General features: G+C 48.7%; 1 protein-coding gene across 5 annotated transcripts in view; it reads left to right on the forward strand.

The window, feature by feature from the left end:
- COL8A1 (collagen type VIII alpha 1 chain) overlaps window positions 1–15907 on the forward strand; it is a 125446-nt gene extending 109539 nt beyond the window's left edge. For all 5 annotated transcript variants that reach the window (XM_060172168.1, XM_060172170.1, XM_060172169.1 and 2 more), the window contains 2 exons: window positions 5190–5520; window positions 9917–15907. In XM_060172168.1, coding sequence (XP_060028151.1) covers window positions 5193–5520; window positions 9917–11823 — 2235 coding nt within the window. In that variant the 5' untranslated portion in view covers window positions 5190–5192 and the 3' untranslated portion in view covers window positions 11824–15907. The remainder of the gene's footprint in view (window positions 1–5189; window positions 5521–9916) is intronic.
- Window positions 15908–16365: the final 458 nt, after the last annotated feature.

Below are 16365 nucleotides of genomic sequence, written 5' to 3' on the forward strand. Positions count from 1 at the left end.
TTTTACGTTCATGTCACTCACACATGTACATGTACACGTATACCAATTGCTAAAGAAAACCCCGAGAAAGCACTGAACAGAACTAACAGCACCACTGTGTTCTGAATCCTAAAAAAAAAAAAGGAAGAAAGAGAGAGAAAGAAAGAAAGGAAATGAAGAGACCAGCACTCCGCACCCTTCTCAGCAAGATCTCCAAGCCTCCTTCTTGCCGCCACAGCGTCCTTCTCGTGCTCTTCTGAGTGACTTGGGGAGAACCACCGTAACACTCTGACCACCAAATTGCCCTCAGGGATAAGGGGAAGTCGAGCGATAAATTCTAACTAGGGCCCCTAAATAAACATTCAAGTAAAAACTGAACAAAGTTTACGTTAAAAGAATAAAATTAAATAAGAGCCAGAGGACAGCAGATGGCAGACCAGACCAGAGGAGGCGGTTTCCCGAGGGTGAGGCCGAGACAACGGAGGAAATAGCTGTAGGGACAGAATCCCACCCGGCCTTTGCTATGCACTTGGGCTTCTCGCAAGCATCTTCCTCCTCCCAGCGTTCCAAGGCCTCATTAGAACGCCCTGCTCTAAAGATCATGAAATATGATCCAATATGTCCACTGGCTTCACAGAAGGATGCAGGCTGGGCAAGCTACCTGGTGGCTAAAGCCCTCTCCACAGGACCAGAGTAAGGATCCCGGTTCGAGCCCCCGGCCCCCCACCTGCAGGGGAGTCGCTTCCAGGCGGTGAAGCAGGTCTGCAGGTGTCTGTCTTTCTCTCCCCCTCTCTGTCTTCCCCTCCTCTCTCCATTTCTCTCTGTCCTATCCAACAACAACGACAACATCAATAACTACAACAACAATAAAAAGACAAGGGTAACAAAAGGGAAAATAAATTAATTAATTAATTTAGTTAAATTAAATGCACCCATCACCACAGGTAGGTCTAAGTCCCAGGTCTTACCCTGCATTTCTGGCATGGATTAACAGTTCCATCCTGCTAATAACCTCCTTGGATGCTGAGTGTCCGAAATGGACAGGACGTGAAAGAACGGCTCAGCCCCATTTTAAACAAATTCAGAAACTGAACCCGGGAGGTAGCATAATGGTTCTGTAAAGAGAGACTCATGCTGCAGGCTCCAAAGTCCCAGGTTCAATCCCCTGCACCACCATAAACCAGAGCTGAGCGGAGCTCTGGTAAAACACAAAATAAAATAAAGACAAGGAAAAGACACTGAAGGAATCTTCTCAGGTGCACATGAATAATAAGATCTGAATTCCCGGTCCTATCAGTAAAAATAATAATGGAGAGAAAAGTGTTCCTAGTATGCTGTCTTCTCAGTCATATTGTGGGGCACGTCATGGCACACCCACTAGAGTGTACATTGTAATGAGCAAAGACCCAGGTTCAAGTCCCTGGTCCCCACCTGCAGTGAGGAAATCATGAGTGGTGAATCAGTGCTGTGGGTATCTCTCTCTCTCCCTCTTTTTAAAATATTATTTACTTATTATTGGGTAGAAACCGAGAGAAGCCAAGAGGGGAAAGGGAGAGAGAGAGGGAGAGAGACAGAGAGACACCTGAACCCTTGCTTCACCACTACAGATGGGGACCAGGGACTTGAGCCTGGGTCTTTGTGTGCTTAACCAGGTGCACCACTGCCTGGCCCCTCTCTCTCCCTCTCTATCTCCCTTTCCTATCTCTCCTCCAGCTCCCTCTCCCCTCTCAATTTATTTCTGTCTATATCCAATAAATAAATAAACAAATAAAACTTTTAAGAAGGAGTGCATTGTATGTACCTATTCAGAGACTCACTCTAGAAAAAAAACATGGTGGAGAGTCCTTGCTTCACAGGGGAGGGGTCTCATATGGAACAGGAGTGCAAGAAGGTTTTCCTTCTTCTGGACGACTCTGACTTCTCGCTGATCATCCGTGTGTCTGTCACAGCTACCGAGAGAAAGCATTCTCCACGTGGGCACCGCTCTGGCCATGCCACTCTCGTCTAGGTAGTCTTGACCAGGTCCGCCATTGTTTCTGGTTATGCAAATCATCACTGGGTTCTTACAGCAGAGATGCTTTTTCCATCGAAAATAAATGGGGACCAGTAATGAATTCAAATCAAAATTTTGTGATTCTTTCTAAATCATTCCTTGATGGACAGAAAATAGCTTTCTTTCTTCTTTTTTTTTTTTTACTGGTACATACATTGGAGTACACTCGAAATAAATAGCTCCTGAGATTAATCTGATTTATAAATTGGAGAAAGTTTCATAAACAATATTTCTGACCCACATTCTCTTTTTCTCTCTCTTTTTAAAATTGTTATTTATAAAATGGAAATATTGATAAGACCATCGGATAAGAGGGGTACATTTCCACACAGTTCCCACCAGCAGAACTCTGTATCCCATCCCCTCCCCTGACAGCTTTCCCATTCTCTATCCCTCTGGGAGCATGGACCCAGGGTCACTGTGGGATGCAGAAGGTGGAAGGTCTGGCTTCTGTCATTGCTTCCCCGCTGAGCACGGGCGTTGCCAGGTGGCTCCACACTCCCATTCGTCTTCTCTCCCCATGACTCTGTTTGTGTCTCTACCCATCTAAAAAAAGTTGAGCCCCAGTAAGAATTTTTTTAAATCATTTATAGAAAAGTTTATTGATTTTATTAAAAATTGCCAAAAGCAGGTCCCCTGTCTCAACCTCTCATTTCCCTCCTCCCTCCAGCAGCAGGTGGCGCTCAATCCCTTCCTAAAAGCTGAGCAAAGCCACAGAATGTCCCCTTAGCATTGACTGCAGAGGAACGACTGGGCAGACCTCGATGTGGACCACGCTTGCCCTCTAGCGGGCATTGACAGACACGGCTTTCCCTGGACTCGGGTTTGTAGCTCTGGGCTTTTCAGACCAACTTATTTTTCAAGCTGGTTTTTATAAACACACAAGCCCCATTCACATTTACTCTGTTAACTGCTCATTTTAAAGGGGTGTTATTTAAGGGCTTAAATCCTGTTTATCCTTGTGAGTAGTTACACATCTCTATCTTATTAATACAACTCGTTTGCACTATAAGCACCATTGCTGGATGCAAAGTTGAAAGTCAAACTTTTATGGCCTCTGGCTCAGTCCATCCACTTCTGAAGTAATGGCTTCAAAGTATGGAACCAGAAGAAGTGAACGTCACCCCTGGATGTGTGTAAATGACATTCTGAGCTACCGCGTGACCTCCCTTCATGCCAGTTCAGAAGACTGTTGTGTTTTTTGTTCTTGCTAGTGTTTGCCTTTTTTATTTGCTTGTGATCACACCAAAGGGTAAATGGTAGATTTTATTTTCTGTTTTCGATATTTTATTAGTTATTTGATCTTGATTTACAGATTTATAAGATACTGGGGGTACAATTCCACACTGTTCTCACCCCCAGAGTTCTGTGTCCCCATTCCCTCCACTGGAAACTGCAGCGGTTTTCCCAAGGGCACAGGTGTGGGCTGACTCTATAACTATACACCTGTTTCCCAAGGGCACAGGTGTGGGCTGACTCTATAACTATACACTTGTTTCCCAAGGGCACAGATGTGGGCTGACTCTATAACTATACACCTGTTTCCCAAGGGTACAGGTGTGGGCTGACTCTATAACTATACACCTGTTTCCCAAGGGCACAGGTGTGGGCTGACTCTATAACTATACACCTGTTTCCCAAGGGCACAGGTGTGGGCTGACTCTATAACTATACACCTGTTTCCCAAGGGCACAGGTGTGGGCTGACTCTATAACTATACACCTGTTTTCCCCCTTCTTCTATAGTCCAGCCTTCTCTTCCTTTCTACGTCATCCCTATACCTTTTGCCACTCCTGGGTGTCCTTCCTCTTTTTCCTCGTATCTCTCAGATAAGAGAAATAGTGCCCGACTCCCTCTAGTGCTTTCCAAATCCACCTCCCTTTCACTGATGGTAGGAAAACAAGGTTCCTGGTAACAAACACTTCTGGTCCTGGTGGAGTGGGGCTGCACAGCCCTCTGGCCACCTTTCCCTATCAGTTGCCCCTCTGGGAGTGTGAACCAAAGTTCTTCGTTGAGAGCAGAAGGTGGGAGTTCTGGCCTCTGTAATTGCTTCTCTGCTGGACATAGATGTGGGCAGGTGGATCCATACTAAATGGTATATTTTAAAAACTCAGGTTCTGGGTGGAGGAGATAGCATAATAGTTGTGCAAAAAGACTTCCGTGGCTTAGGTTCCAAAGTCCCAGGTTCAATCCCCCACACACACCACCAGAAACCAGAGCTGAGCAATGCCCTGGTTAAAATAAATAAATAAGTAAATCCTCAGTGTCTGACTATTTATTTATTTTTTTATTTCTTTCCATTTAGGACAGCATTTTTGTGTCAAAGCCTGGCATGTAACTGTTGTGCCTCGTTTTGGAGACTCTGTCTGTCCTTTCAGATTAAGTTTAGTTCCCATGTATGACAGCCAAAGTCACAGCAGTTTTACAAAGCTAGTTCTTATTCTCTCTTCCATAAACACATTTCTAGTTTAAGAATGAGTATGTATCTCGGTGTTCAACCAGGGCTGAGTTTTCTTCTTGTTGCTTTGCTGTCTTGTGCTGTCATCGCCTTGAAAGCCAAGTCGTCTGATCTCTTACTGGCAGTAAGTTCACTTTCCAGCCAGCCAGAAGGAGAAGGAACAGGTTCACCCCCTTCTGGGATCCTTCAGGACACCCCCTGCTAATCTACACCCAGGCATCCAAAATGTTGTTATCCTACAGTCACTGGAGCTGGAAGCTGTTCATTCTGAGTTATTTTATTTGGCTGAGAATCAGGACTCCGCTAGTTTGGAAGAAAGAATTGTCATTCAGGTTCATGCAGCAGTCTCGCCTGTGGCCTGTGACCACACTAATGGACAGACTCGGCCTTTCCTGGGGGTTGTCAGGTTCATGCAGCAGTCTCGCCTGTGGCCTCTGACTACACTAATGGACAGACTCGGCCTTTCCTGGGGGTTGTCAGGTTCATGCAGCAGTCTCGCCTGTGGCCTGTGACCACACTAATGGACAGACTCGGCCTTTCCTGGGGGTTGTCAGGTTGCTGTTTGTTTTTCTGAAAAGAAAACAGCTCCCCTTCGTCTTGTAGTAGCACGAAGTCACGGCTCCTGTATGAAGTCCCCGTGACAGAGCATGTCCCTACACCCTTTCATCACATGGGTGCATTTCTTCCTTCCTTCCGCAGGTGATGGCGAGGCCGCCTGCCCCTTTGCCGCTGCTGGGAGTTCTCCTCGCCATTTCCTTGGGCTCCGTCAGGCTCACCCAGGCTGGTGCCTACTATGGGATCAAGCCACTGCCACCTCCAGTGCCTCCTCAGATCCCGCCACAAGTTCCACAGTACCAGCCACTGGGGCAGCAAGTTCCTCACATGCCTCTGGGCGCAGATGGCCTCAGCATGGGCAAAGAGCTGCCCCACATGGCCTATGGCAAAGAGTATCCGCATCTCCCCCAGTACATGAAGGAGATCCAGCCGGTGCCGCGGATGGGAAAGGATGTGGCGCCCAAGAGAGGCAAAGGTACATTAGACCCTGTGCTATCAGAAAACAGCAGCTTGCCCAAGTCCTGGACTCTGACTGAGGTCCAGAGGGCAAATTCTTTGGAGTCTTGATTTAAAATGTACGTCTGAGGCCGGGGAGCTAGCATAGGGCTTACGCAGAAAGACTAGTCCAGGAGGCTCTGCTGTCCCAGATTCTGTCCCCAGCACCCATAGGGGAAAAAAAAAAACAAAACGTGAGAACATGCATTACTGAAATTTCTGAGATGTTCAATGTGATCTAGACTATCCTTGAAAAGCTCAAGTGTCACAGAAGAGCAAAACGACCCTAGGATGTTGGGCTCCGTGCTTTGAAGATGGAATGACAAAAAGCAAGAGTGACAGCCAACAGTTTACTTCCTGGTTCCTGGTTTAGTTACTCAGACCTCTGACGACTGTGTAATGAGCACTGATTTCAGCGTCAGGCTTGGAGCCAGGCGCTGGAGGATAAAACACCAGAGAGTTATTTCTGAGGAAAGACAGCCATATTGTAAGGACTTCTGTGGCTTAAAAGTCAAATGAACTTGCGCTGCTAACCAAGCTAGTCTTATTTTTTCAGTTTGTTTTCTTTTTAAAGATCTTTTATGTATTATTGGATAGAGAGAGAAATTGAGAAGGGAGAGGGAGATAGAGAGAGAGACAGACAGACAGACAGAGAGAAATTAAGAAGGGAGGGGGAGAGAGGGAGAGAGACAGGGAGAAATTGAGGGAGGGGGAGAGAGGGAGAGAGACAGGGAGAAATTGAGGGAGGGGGAGAGAGGGAGAGAGACAGGGAGAAATTGAGAAAGGAAGATGGGGAGAGAATCAGGGACAGATTGAGGAGGGAGAGGAGAGAGGGAGAGACACAGGGAGACCCTGCAGCCCTGCTTCACTGCTCCCAAAGCTTCCCCCTGCAAAAAAAGATCTTTAGTCGTTTTACTATACATATTCCAAAAGAAAAAAAAAGAAGGAAACAAAAAGATGTGGGTGTATAGATATAGATATGATACCTCAAGTCTAAGTTGATCTTTCACAAGCATTTATCGTTTTATTTTCATAAGAGATATTTGTAAGATAATCACTTCTCACTTGAAACTCCACTAATGGATGTTAGTCATCAGAGATTCTCTTTTAATATTTTTATTGATTTATTTTTATTATTGGATAGAGACAGATAGAAATGGAGAGGAGAAGAAGAAATAGAGAGGGAGAGAGACAGAGAGACACCTGCAGCCCTGCTTCACCACTCGTGAAGCTTCCCCCTGTAGGTGGGGACCGGGGTCTCTAACCCTGGTCCTTGCACACTGTGAGTGCTTAACCAGGTGCACCACTTTTAATAACTTTTAAAAGTTAAAGTTTTTTTTTAAATAAAAAGTTTAGGTTTTAGGACCATAGATTTCATTTTTTTAAATTTGTTAACATTTATTTATTTATTTATTTATTTATTGGATAGAGACAGCCAGAAATTGAGAGGGAAGAGGGAGATAGAGAGGGAGAGAGACAGAGAGACCCCTGCAGCCCTGCTTCACCGCTCACAAAGCTTTCCCTCTGCTGGTGGGGACAGGGGGCTTGAACCTGGGTCCTTGTGCACTGTAATGTGTGTGCTCAACCAAGTGCACCACTTCCTGACCCCTGAGTTGTGTTTCTCTTCAAGGCACAGTATAATCATTGCAATGACATGTGATTATATTTCAGTAATAATTCAAGAGAGTAAAACACTCTTATCTATTGTCACCTAATATCTGATTTTGTGATGTAGGCATTTTAGTCTTGCCATGCAGATAGGCAAGTTGAGACACTTCTGCCTCTAGTAACCCAGTCAGTATCTTATTGCGCGTCCAGGGAGAGATGTTGAACCTCCTATCCCTAGCCTAGCTCAATTTCTTTTTTTTTTAATATTTATTTATTCCCTTTTGTTGCCCTTTTTTATTGTTGTAGTTATTATTGTTGTTGCTATTGATGTTGTTGTTGTTGGATAGGACAGAGAGAAATGGAGAGAGGAGGGGAAGACAGGGAGAGAGAAAGACAGACACCTGCAGACCTGCTTCACTGCCTATGGGGTGACTCCCCTGCAGGTGGGGAGCCGGGGACTTGAACCGGGATCCTTAGCCACTTCGCATCACATGCACTTAACCCGCTGCGCTACTGCCTGACTCCCCCCAGCTCAATTTCTTATCCACACTACTTGTCTTCCTAAAATCGCTTACGTTGTCCATTTAAAAAATCGCCTGTCAGATGAGCAATGCCTACTGAGTGAAAGAACCATGTGCAGTGGGAGGGCTGGGGCTCAGTGGCAGAGTGCCCGCCCGCCCACATGTGCGAGGCTCTGGGTTTGGTTCCCAGCCCACATGGGGGGGGGGGGCAAGATGGTAGGCAGTGTTTTGCTGTGTATCTCTCTCTCACTGTCTCTCATTCTGAAAATAGAAAGAAGATGAGCTGGGCAGGTGTCTCAGTGGTAATGTGCATGATAAAGACCCTGAGTTCAGTCTCTGGTGTTTTATAGAAGTAAATACAAGGGGTGCCAGGTGGTGGTGCGCCTGGCTGAGTGCCCATGTTACAGTGCACAAGGACCCAGGTTTGAGCCTCCAGTCCCCACCTGCAGGGGGAAAGCTTTGCAAGTGGTGAAGCAGGGCTGCAGGTGTCTCTCTGTCTCTATGCTTCTTTGTACCCCTTGCCTCTTGGTTTCTGGCTGTCTCCATCAAATAAATAAATAAATAAATAAATAAATGTAAATATAATATATACTATATATTTAATACACACACATATATATTTGAAGGAAACATTCTTTCAGATAGTAACTGCTGGAAATTATACACGCACTAAAGAAAGTAAGCAAATCTACTTGACTCTAGAGTACAGCTGCTCAAGGTGTGATCAAACCGTATACAAAGTAAAATGCTTATATCCCTCCCCCTTTTTTGCCTCCAGTGTTATCACCGGGGCTCTATGAATCCACTGCTCCTGGAAGCCATTTTCCCATTTTATTGGACAGGACAGAGAAACTGAGAGAGGAGGGGAAATAGAGAGGAGGAAGAAAGACACCTACAGACCTGCTTCACCGCCCGTGATGGCGAGTGGGGGCTTGAACCTGGACCCTCGCACTTGCACTTTGTGTGCTTAGCACTGCATGCGCTTAACCGCTACACCATCACCTGGCCCCATATACTTCTGTTGTTTCTGAGGCCACATGATAACTCCTTTTGTCATTTACATCATGCACATCCCAGTGCAAGGGGAGTTATTTAGTCATTATTATTATTGCCACTGGGGTTTTTCACTGTGGCTCAAAACCTGCCCAATGAATGAATACACCACTCCTGGAGACCATCTTTTCTTTCTTTCTTTCTTTCTTTCTTTCTTTCTTTCTCTCTCTCTCTCTCTCTCTCTCTCTCTTTCTTTCTTTCTTTCTTTCTTTCTTTTGATAGGACAGATTGAAATTGAGAAGAGATAGGGAGAGAAAGAGGAGGCCCCTGCAGACCTGTTTCACCACTCGTGAAGCTTCCCCTTGCGGGTGGGAATCAGGGACTCAAACCCAGGTCCTCAGGCACGGTGACCTGTGCCTCTAGGTGGCTCCACCCCCAGCCCTCTAGTCATCATATAAAACCAAGGTTCTGAAAAGCCTGATGTAACGCCGAAGAGAAGGGCCTAGAGAAGGGCCCCAAACGTTGTTGGGGACACATCGGATGAGCTCTGGTCTCGCAGTCGTGGGCGTAGAAGCAGCTCGGGCTTTCCTTTCCCCTTCTTTGTTTTCTCTGCATCCTTACAATCAGTGCGCTAGCTACGTAGCGGCGTCTCCAAGCTCTGATCGCTTAGCCAGTGCTAATGAAAGCAGAGTTCAGCTGCTCAGATACGGCAAAGACCTTACCGGCTCCATTGTCCCTTACAACTGACAGCACTCAGTTCAGGAAACTGAAAACGTCATTCCTAGTCTTTCCACAAATAATGGGGAAATCAGGTGGGGGTAGACAGCCTGTGGTTCTGCAAAGAGGCTCTCATTCCTGAGGCTCTGAAGTCCAAGTTCAACCCCCGGTACCACCACGAGACAGAGCTGAGCAGGACTCTGGTAAAAAAAAAAAAAAAAAAAAGAAAAGAAAGAAAGAAAGAGAATGAGAAGGAAATAATGGGGAAAATGTGCTGAGATTATCAGTAGATAATGAGCACCATCATTTCTTTGAAGTGAAGAGAATCATCCAATCTCTCCCTCTCTCTCTCCCTCTCTCTCTCTTCCTCTTTCTCCTTCTCCCTCTCTTCCTTTCCCTCTCTCTCTGCCCTCTCTCCTTCTCTTCCTCTCTCCCTCTCTCTTCCTCTCCTCTCCCTCTTTTTCCCTCTCCTCCTCTCCCTCTTCTTATCTCCCTCTCCCTCCCCCTCCCCCTCCCCCTCTCTCCCCATCCCAGTAGAAATACCAATGGCCAGTCTGCGAGGAGAGCCTGGACCCCGAGGAGAGCCTGGGCCCCGAGGACCCCCTGGGCCCCCTGGCTTACCTGGCCATGGGATACCTGGCGTCAAAGGCAAACCAGGCCCTCAGGGATACCCGGGCATCGGGAAGCCAGGTATGCCTGGGATGCCAGGGAAACCCGGAGCCATGGGCATGCCAGGAGCGAAAGGTGAAATCGGGCCCAAAGGGGAGACTGGGCTTATGGGCATCCCAGGACCTCAAGGACCCCCGGGGCCTCACGGACTTCCGGGCATCGGGAAGCCAGGCGGACCAGGGATGCCAGGGCAGCCGGGTGCCAAGGGTGAACGAGGACCCAGAGGGCCACTAGGACCGCCAGGGCTCCAGGGCCCCAAAGGCGAGAAGGGCTTCGGGATGCCCGGGCTGCCCGGCCTCAAGGGCCCTCCTGGGATGCACGGCCCCCCGGGCCCCATAGGACTCCCAGGAGTCGGCAAGCCTGGAGTGACCGGCTTCCCTGGACCCCAGGGCCCTTTGGGAAAGCCGGGCCCTCCAGGGGAAACTGGGCCACAAGGCCCTGTGGGGGTCCCAGGGGTTCAGGGACCTCCTGGGGTACCTGGAGTCGGGAAGCCGGGCCAGGATGGGGTTCCCGGCCAGCCGGGCTTCCCAGGCGGCAAAGGGGAGCAAGGCCTGCCCGGGCTGCCGGGACCCCCGGGCCTTCCCGGCATCGGGAAGCCGGGTTTCCCGGGACCCAAAGGTGACAAGGGCCTGGGCGGGCTGCCGGGACCTCTTGGGCCAAGAGGAGAGAAAGGACCAACAGGTGCCCCTGGCCTGGGGGGTCCCCCGGGAGAGCCGGGCCTCCCTGGGATCCCAGGCCCCATGGGCCCTCCTGGAGCCATTGGCTTTCCGGGACCCAAAGGTGAAGGGGGGCTTGTGGGACCCCAAGGACCGCCAGGTCCCAAGGGGGAGCCAGGACTTCAGGGCTTCCCAGGAAAGCCGGGTTTCCTCGGAGAAGTAGGGCCGCCTGGCGTTAGGGGCTTGCCAGGGCCTCTGGGCCCAAAGGGGGAGGCGGGGCACAAAGGCTTGCCAGGGCTCCCCGGTGCCCCAGGGCTGCTTGGGCCCAAGGGGGAGCCAGGAATCCCAGGGGACCAGGGCTTACAGGGCCCCCAGGGCATTCCAGGGATCGCAGGCCCCAGTGGCCCCATCGGCCCACCTGGCATCCCGGGCCCCAAAGGGGAGCCAGGCCTCCCCGGGGCCCCCGGGTTCCCTGGCGTAGGGAAGCCCGGAGTCGCAGGACTTCACGGCCCCCCAGGGAAGCCCGGTGCCCTCGGCCCTCAAGGCCAGCCTGGCCCCCCGGGCCCCCCGGGCCCCCCGGGTCCCCCGGGCCCCCCAGCCGTGATGCCACCTACACCACCGCCCCATGGAGAGTACCTGCCAGATATGGGGCTGGGGATCGACGGCGTGAAAACCCCTCATGCCTACGGAGCTAAGAAAGGCAAGAACGGCGGGCCGGCCTACGAGATGCCGGCGTTCACGGCGGAGCTGACGGCACCTTTCCCACCCGTGGGCGCCCCGGTGAAGTTTGACAAACTGCTCTATAACGGTCGGCAGAACTACAACCCCCAGACGGGCATCTTCACCTGCGAGATCCCTGGCGTCTACTATTTCGCCTACCACGTTCACTGCAAGGGGGGCAACGTGTGGGTCGCTCTGTTCAAGAACAGCGAGCCGGTCATGTACACGTATGACGAGTACAAGAAGGGCTTTCTGGACCAGGCCTCTGGTAGTGCCGTGCTGCCGCTCAGGCCCGGGGACCGCGTGTTCCTGCAGATGCCCTCAGAGCAGGCGGCCGGACTGTACGCCGGCCAGTATGTCCACTCCTCCTTTTCAGGGTATTTATTGTATCCCATGTAAGAAAAAAGAGAGAGATTTAATAGAAGAAGGAGAAGAAAGGATGCACCAAACATTCGCACGAAACCCCCTAACTGCTTTCAGACATTTATCTCGTTGGGAAGTTATTTCTAAGTGGAAATGTGAGTCGTAGTGTACAGACATGAACTCAGATCCCGTGTAGTGCTCTGCCCAGCAGCCTGAAACTGGAAATGATGGGCAAGGCGTGTGTGTGTGTGCGTGTGCGTGTGCGTGTGCGTGTGTGTGTGCGGTGCCCGCTGGGATCTTCTGGTCCACTGGATGTTGGGTGACGGCCTGTGTGTTCAGAGCAAGCACCTTCCTTCTGTGTGAGAGATGACCCTGACGAAAGCCTCTCACATTGTCTCCCTCCAGATTTGCAGCTGTGCTTTACAGGACTGTCCATGCTGACGATTTCATACCGTATCTATGTCCATAGTTTACTAGGATTTTGCCAAAGGACACAGAAGAGCAGTTCTATAGTTAGTGGCACTCTCATAGAATCCTTTCTTTTTATTATTATTATTTTTTCCTCCAGGGTTATTGCTGGGCTTGGTGCCTGCACCATGAATCCACCACTCCTGGAGGCCATTTCCCCCCCTTTTGTTGCCCTTGTAGTAGCCTCGTTGTGGTTATTATTATTGCCATTGCCGATATTGTTCGTTGTTGGATAGGACAGAGAGAAATGGAGAGAGGATGGAAAGACAGAGAGGGGGAGAGAAAAATAGACACCTGCAGACCTGCTTCACCGCCTGGGAAGCGACTCCCCTGCAGGTGGGGAGCCGGGGGCTCGAACCGGGATCCTTACGCCGGTCCTTGCACTTTGCGCCACCTGCGCTTAACCTACTGCGCCACTGCCCGACCCCCCTTTCTTTTTATTTTTTTGCCTCCAGGGTTATCTCTGGAGCTCGGTGCTGGCACTACAAATCCACTGCTCCTGGTGGTCATTTTTTCCAATGTATTGGATAGGACAGAGAGAAATTGAGAAGGGGAGAGAAAGGAGGAGAGAGAGAAAGAGAGAGACACCTGCAGGCCTGCTTTACCATTTGTCAAGCTTCCCCCTGCAGGTGGGGAGCCAGGGCTCAAACCCAGATCTTCGCATGGGTCAGTCCTTGTGCTTTGTGCTAGGGGTGCTTAACCCAAGGCAACACTGCCCGGCGTCCCTTGTCTTTTCTTCCCTTTTATGTTATTTTATTTTAAACCAGAACACTGCTCAGCTCTGGCTTTTGGTGGGAACTGAACCTAGGAGCTCAGAACCTCAGGCCTGAAGGTCATTTGCAAAGCCATTGTGCTGTCACGCCAGCCCACAGATCTCTCTCGGAGGCTGCATGTTTCTACATGTCTCAGCGAAGGGAGTTCCGCTCAGGACTGTGTCTCACGCTTCTAGATGAGCAGGGAAGCAGCCAGCCAAAAAAGCAGTGGGTCGACTAGTGTCCTCTCTGTGCCACCAGAGAAGAGAGCCTTCTGAGGGCAACAGCCAGACTCACCCCTCAGTCCTCAGTATTCTTTTGTTTCAATCAGTCTGTGATTTTTAAGTTTATTTTCCCTTCAAGCAATTTTCACTGTGCCTAACTAATATGAACATTTAAAAGTTGTAAGAAAAAAAAAAGATAGTAGTAATAAACCTCTCCCCTATAGCTCTTCAGTCTGTGAAATGTCACTGTCAACAGGAATCATTGGTTGTGTCTACATGTGTGGGACCCAGCTCCCTTGCTGGACATGTAAATGACGGCAGTGAGGTTGTCACCCAGGAGAGGGACCTCAAGATCTTCAGTAGCTGTTGAATTTCAGAGAAATGTCCTCATGTCACTTCGTAGTCTGAGGTTCCAAAGCCAGATTCTAAAATCCAAGTCATACTTTATTTGGGGAATGGGGAATTTCAAGAGTACTTAGGAAAATTCCTATTTTTATTTTTAATAGTCATTTAATAATGATGAACAAGATTGTGAGATCACAGGGGCACCATTCCACATGGTTCCACCACCAGGGCTCCCTGTCCCATCCTCTCTACTGGAAGCTTCCCTATTCTTTATCCCTCTGGGAGGATGGACCAAAATTCTTTATGGGGTGCAGAAGGTGGGAAGTCTGGCTTCTGTAGGAAAATCATTTTTTTAAATAGTAATTCCTGGAGTTTTTACATTTAGTTCCAGGCTTTCTGATGTAGGTGCTGAAAGTGTAGATGAGAACTATTCCTTTAGAAGCAATCCATGGAACAGCCGTTTAAACTGTCAAGGGCAACAATGGTTCTGACTTCTTTTTCTGTCATCACTGGGGCTCCCCTCTTCCAGGCTGACTTTTCCAGCTAGAGAGAGAGAGAGAGAGAGAGAGGCACCACAGCACTGAAGCTTCTTCCCCCCGTGCTGTGAAAGCTGATGGCAGCGTGGACCACGTGTGGCAAAGCAGGCAGGCTCTGGGCTGAATTATCATCACTACCTCGGCTTGATATCTTTTATGTCACCTCACACTCAAAACAAGTTGAGAGTCGATACATGTTTAGAGGCAAAAACAAATCTTTTCCCAGGTTTTTCACCTGGACTCATGCCAACTGCTTTAGGCATGCAAATCTGGTCTCAAACACAGAGCCTTTCAAGTCAGCTGCAAGTCTGCTGATACCAGGAGCCACAGGAGAGGGTCGTGTATGGTGGGGGTAAAGCCCAGGGTAGGTGCAGATGTGCGCTGTGCACATACATGTGGCATGAGCACAGGTACGTGTGTCTGTGTCGAATCGGAATCACTTTAAACATGAAGAGAATCCTCTTCAACCTAATATTTTCCTCTCCTTTTATAAGGTGTACACACACTCACACACACTCACACACACACACACTCACACACACACACTCACACACACACACTCACACACTCACACACACACACACTCACACACACACACTCACACACACACTCTCACACACACTCACACTCACACTCACACACACTCACTCACACTCTTACACACTCACACTCTTACACACTCACACACACACACTCACACACACACTCACACACACACTCACACACACTCACACACACTCACACACACACTCACACACACACTCACACACACACACACACTCACACACACACCATTTCTTCTCAGTTTCTTTAAAAAACAAGAGGGAAACACAAGCTTGTCATCACCAGTTTCCTTCTTCACTCCTAATGGTGTGACAAAGGTCCGGCAGGAAAGACGCCTCACCCCGCCTTCCTTCTCAAGCTCCTGCGTGGCCGAATACCCTTTGGGTTTGTCTTGCGGGTGCTGGTTTGGGGCTAGGGATCTTTGAGGTGACAAGGCCTCACTTCTGGGTCATCGTATTGCCAGGGCTTGGACGCAAGGCAGAGCAGCTGACTTGTAAAACTGCTTTTCTGTACATGTCTGGACTTTTTATTTCCACCAAATAAGTACCTCTTTAGTTAAGACCAAATTTCACTTTAAAAAATACTTTCCAACTTATTTATTGGTTGCTACACAAATGCCTACATATATGTGTGTGTGCGTGCGTGTGCGTGCATGTGCGTGCGTGTGCATGCGTGCGTGCATGTGCATGTGTTAATCAGGCCTATGCTCCTAACTTTTAGCTAGAGGAGAAGCAAACTCTATTCCAGATTACTGTATATTCTACGATGGTGCTAATCTCAGAGCTAAATGAATTACTCCATTTAATTTAAAAGAAGAGTTTTAAATAAGTGTCTGTGTGTCTGTCTTTCCTTTTGAGTCTTGCACATCATGCTTGCACATTCATGTAAAAACAGACAAGACAACCACAAGTTCTAAACTCTAGGAGCAGTGCTATAATTGCTTGTTAATTCAGAAGTGACTAGAACCTTTCCATGTGAAATGGACCAAGCTGGCATCACTATTATTTAAACACAGAGTTCTAATGCAGTAGAACCATCCACAAGGGAAAAGAATGTCTGTAGAGGGTGACTATTCTCAAATATTTTACAGAAGACCATGAACGATGAACAAACTGGTAACTTTTTTGAGTTTCCATGATAGATTTGAGACTTGTCAATAGAAAAATCATTTTTTGTATTTAAAATTTTGTACTGATCTGGAAAGAATCTTATTAAATATCTTTAAATGTTATGTTTCTCATCGTGTTTATTATCACTCAACTGACACTGACCCTCATAACTGTTTTATCCTCCAGTTGGGTAACTAGTTGCTGAGACAAAGACTTAAGATAGAGATTTTCATGATACCACCCTGACTTCCCTGGGCAGACGCCCTCACCATGTGTCCTGGAGCCTCCCCTCCCCAGAGCCCTGCCCCACTAGGGACAGACAGACACAGGCTGGGGGTGTGGATCCACCTGCCAACACCCATGTCCAGTGGAGAAGCAATGACAGAAGCCAGAACTCCCACCTTCTGCTCCCCCTAAAGAATTTGGTCCATCCTCCCAGAGGGGGAGAAATGACAGGGAAGATGAGCAGAGGGCTCTGAGCTCCAACTCCATCAGGACCCGGAGAGAGAAGAGGGAAGGGGAAGGACACTGGGATGCAGTAATAGGTGTAGCTGTGACTTGGAAAGGACGAAAAGAGGGG

This window comes from Erinaceus europaeus, chromosome 14, assembly GCF_950295315.1.
Source record: "Erinaceus europaeus chromosome 14, mEriEur2.1, whole genome shotgun sequence".
Taxonomy (NCBI): Eukaryota; Metazoa; Chordata; class Mammalia; order Eulipotyphla; family Erinaceidae; genus Erinaceus; species Erinaceus europaeus.